The 4416-nt window shown below is 36.8% G+C and overlaps 1 protein-coding gene across 1 annotated transcript in view; it reads left to right on the top strand.

Annotated features, from left to right (window-relative positions):
* Positions 1–1161: 1161 nt before the first annotated feature.
* Positions 1162–4416, top strand: part of ALDH1L2 (aldehyde dehydrogenase 1 family, member L2) — a gene marked incomplete at its 5' end in the record, with an annotated part of 16388 nt that continues 13133 nt past the window's right edge. The window contains 4 exons of the mRNA XM_008943530.1: positions 1162–1251; positions 2304–2438; positions 2815–2940; positions 3734–3825. Of these exons, the coding sequence (XP_008941778.1) occupies positions 1162–1251; positions 2304–2438; positions 2815–2940; positions 3734–3825 (443 nt within the window). The remainder of the gene's footprint in view (positions 1252–2303; positions 2439–2814; positions 2941–3733; positions 3826–4416) is intronic.

Below are 4416 nucleotides of genomic sequence, written 5' to 3'. Positions count from 1 at the left end.
ATTTATTTTAAAAATAAAATAAATATTAAATATTTAAAGTTCTTATAGTCCATATAGGAACTATATTATATAAGCACCCCCAATGTGTTAGCTGGATCTTCTTTGTGGTTGGGAAGGTGAGCATACAACGATAGTGAATGCCACCTGTAACACCTTCTTTTCTTTTTCTAGATGAGTGCAAATTTTTTTTTTTTAAAAAGAGAAAAGTAAATATTTTCCAACTATTTCAGTCATTTCTCCATGGTGAATGTAAGTGCTTTCCACGTGAAATACTGTTGGTGATGCTTTTTCTCATATTTCAATTCCTAACGTACCTTAGAAACAAATAGCTTTGCATAAGGACTTTTTTTTCATTTCTTTAATATAATATGTAAGGCGTTTCCTTGGAGTAAACTAGCTTAATCTTGCTGTAAAACTATTGTCATTGGCTTATAACTTATTTCTAAATGTCCTTTGTGCTTAAACTAAGAAAGATGGTCTACCTGAGTTTTTTTATTTAATAGCTATTCTGATAGTTTCTTTAGTTAATTTTGTACATGTACTCACAGTAGTGCAAAGATGAAGGAATAAATTTTCACCAGTGTTATATATTCAATGCACTTGACATTCTTAACAAAACGTTATTTTGTCTTTCCTCAAGGTCTTGCAGGAATTGCAAGCTGTATTAGGGATTCCATTTACAAATCAATTTATGAAGGGTTAGTAAGTGACTAGGAGGTGTTCTGATAAAGGCTTGTAAGTATATTAAAGAACTTAGGATCCAAGCGAAAAATAGATCATTTTCAGCAGAAGGTGATACCCCAGACATAAACTTATCTATACAGTGATTATAAAATTTGTTCATCATAATATTAATTATTTATGAATTAATACCTAGTAGCAAGGATTATATTTTCATTGTATTAGCATGAGAAAGAGAATGTATTAAAAATATAGACCACACAGAAGTGTTAAGAGCATCCTATTTAACAGGTCTTTGATGATTTACCATCTGGAAATCACTGATCTTCCTTTATTAGATCAGACCCTTTCTATATTCTTAAATAAATGAACAGTTGAAAGAGAAGGAGGGAGGATTTGTAATTCTTACATAGGAAAACATTGCTAACTTGATTTACACCTAAACAGAGAATAATTAGCTGGCATGTCTTAATTTCCTAGATCTCCTGGGACCAACCTGCAGCAGCTTTGCACAACTGGATTCGAGGGCATGATAAAGTGCCTGGAGCATGGACAAAAATAGACGGCCAGGTATGCTCTGAAAAAACAGAAAAATATTCTTTTGTATATCCTCTTTTTGATCTTTTTTTATTATAAAACTAAAGGTGTCTGCATACAGGTGAATACATATGGAAGTTACATTGGAGTAACTCTCATTTGATGACTGTGTTTTGCATATATCTAGAAGAGGCACCTAAACAAATGTACAGAACACAGTAGGTTTGGTTTTTTAATTATAGGTCCATTTAATTCAAAGAAAGATAAAATCAATATCTAAAAAAAAAAAAATAAATTAAAATGGGCACAGTACAAAGCAATAAGAAGGGCAGATCCAAACTGTGTCAGTCATTTTGGGAGCTAGGCATGTGTAATGCAACCCATGCTGTACAGTGGGCAACATCACAGTATTAATAGAAAAAGTAAACACTGAGTTACTGAAATTACAAAGGAGGATTAATTTTCAAGAGATTTGGGCCTAGATCATTTGCAGAAATTAATATATCTCATTTTATCTAAAAGCAGTTACTTCCTTCCAATGTACTAAAAGGACTATAGATTTGATACATATTGTACTTGCATAAAATATATTTTTTAATTACTTTCTCTTTCTTGGCTGTGATGTCTAGATTTTGTTACTTAACTCTTAGCCGTCTGCCAGCAGGCTGTTCTAAGAAGCCTGACTCTGCCCTAATGTCCAGGAACTGTTGCCTGTTTGAGAGTCCAGAAAGAGAGAGGCAGCGTCCAGCATTACCAGCCTGGGAGCAGGGTGAGACTGCACCAGTCACAATCAGGCTGCTGCCAGGCTCTCACTCTGGGCGTGTGCTGAGAGCAGCTGCTTCCCTTTCTGCACTGGTTCCAGCATGCACTTTGGTACAGCTGGGCAGCTCTGCAGGTTTAGGCAGCTTGCAAGGTTTTACATGTCTTGCATTGTAAAGGCACAGAAATTATGTTCTAACATGTTTTCTATGCAGGTATTTATATTTTACTTCTGCTATATTAAAGCTTCAAAACAGTTTTGTTTCATTATTAGAATTTTAGATCATGTTTAGAATCTATGGACTTTAAATTCCATTTATTTTTAGGTGGTTACTTTTTACGGGTCATCATTACTTGATGATTCAGTGCCTGCTGGACAAGAGCTGGCAATAAAAGGTGCCTCAAGACCTGGACTTATAACCAAGAATGGTCTAGTCGTTTTTGGTAGTGATGGGAAGATGGTAAGTACACATCCTGGCAAACATGAGCATGGGTGGAATAACGTTGGCAGGAAGTGCAAGTAGTGTGGAATTGTCACACTGTACAAATCCAGCTGCTTATGACTGATATCTAACCTCTGCCATCCTGAGAAGACATTTATGTTTTGCTTCTCACTCAATCCATGTTCATTTCCAATATGGGTTAAACAGTACTAATACTAGGAGAGAATCTGAAAAGCAGCTAGGAGTGGTCTGTGTTAAATTACCTGCATTGTAGCAGCTTTTCTGCAAGCCATTTATTTTACTATTTTAATAACCACATTAATGCCTAAAAACACTTCACACAAGGATGTATTGTCACTCAGATAATTTAAAACCATATCCTCTCATTTTTCAGGTACTGGTGAGGAATCTGCAATTTGAGGATGGAAAAATGATCCCTGCATCTAAATATTTCTCTGTTGATGAAACAACTGCCCTGGAACTTACAGAGGAGGAAAAAAAGATGGCAGAAGAAATTAGGGTAATTATAGGCAGGACATATCTTTATTTAGCCATGCAAATTGTTTTTTGGTAAAATGTACTCAAAGAGTATGAGGTTGAATCTTCAGTTATTAACATTAGTTTAGGTGAAACTGGAAATTCACTAGAGTATTTACATGTCACTTTAGAAAGTTTTCTTTCAGATACAAGTGATACAAAGAGAGTAATTGCAGGGTCAGTTATGGTAAATAATTATAAATTATGAAGGTGGGAGTGAGGAAAGACAAACAGACCTTTGCTTCAGAACAGGGAGGTTTTCAACACTGAGAGACTTGCACAGTTCTGAAATCCTTTTTTTCACTGTGGTGTTACTTGCTAGGATGTGGTCCTGTTGAACAAGCTCCAGGGAGTTTTAGAACAGCAGTCTGAAAAAGAAGAGCAGCAATTTTCTTCCTGTCCCTGTCTGCATTTTCTCATCTTCCACAAGCACACCCAAGGGGCAAAGTGGCAGAGGGATACAGCAGTGGGGCAGCTGGAGCACAAAGCTCTCATAGCCAGAGAGGCACTTTGCTTCCCCTCCATGAAATCCATCCCTCTGTAGCGACTCTTGGGGGCTTAGATGAGACACATTTGTCATTGAAGTTTTGCACCAGAGCAAGTGAATCACAGATGTCTTTCCTTCTGCTACTCTGCTACAGACTTTTTTTCTTTTAGAATCCTTTGAAATAATACAAGTTGTAGGCGTAGATACCATAGAAAATATGGCTTGATAAATACTTCTTGCAGTTAGAGAGTTATTCATTATTGCCTCCATTATTTTTATGTATTACTAGGCTATTTGGAAAGGAATTCTGAGCAATATTGCTGTAATTGAGGATTCCACAGACTTCTTCAAATCTGGAGCATCCTCTATGCATGTTGTCAGGTAAAAAATATTCAAAATAACAGAAGTTTGAAGCCAAAGTCAATGGAAACAAAGTTGTCATGGTGCTTTTAAATTAGGGTTCATCAAATAGTGTTTAAAAAAAAAAATCCCCTTATATTTTCTGATACTCTAACTATTCCCTTTGCTACCTTTGAAAAAGTGATACGGTTCTGCTCGCAAAATCAGGAGATATTGACATAATCCTGCTAATCCTTTCTAATGAAGGAAAATGCCCCCTAACTTCAGGAATGTTGGCCACATGAGTGAACACGGTGATGCTCAAACCTGTCTGCATCCAGCGACAGGTATCTCAAGACCAGGGGGCTGACTGGGAAGCTGAGCAAAGACCTCCTTGGAGGGGAAGAGAAGCCTTTCACAGAAAGAATTGAGACTATACTTACAAATGCACCAAGTTCATGGTGTGTTGGGTCACCTCAGTCACCTTCTTTTTGTGACTCAGATATTCCAGGCCATAAGACCAGCATTTCAGGTGTTTTCTTTTAATGAGCTGATTATTGCCCTTATGCCATGCTTTGGGGTCAGGACTGCCCCCAGACCTGTAACAGATGGTCTCTATTAAACTCCCTTCCC

Source organism: Merops nubicus, unplaced genomic scaffold (assembly GCF_000691845.1).
Source record: "Merops nubicus isolate BGI_N331 unplaced genomic scaffold, ASM69184v1 scaffold22717, whole genome shotgun sequence".
Lineage (NCBI taxonomy): Eukaryota > Metazoa > Chordata > Aves > Coraciiformes > Meropidae > Merops > Merops nubicus.
Note: the sequence above shows the minus strand (reverse complement) of the source record. Positions and strands in the feature narration are given on the sequence as shown.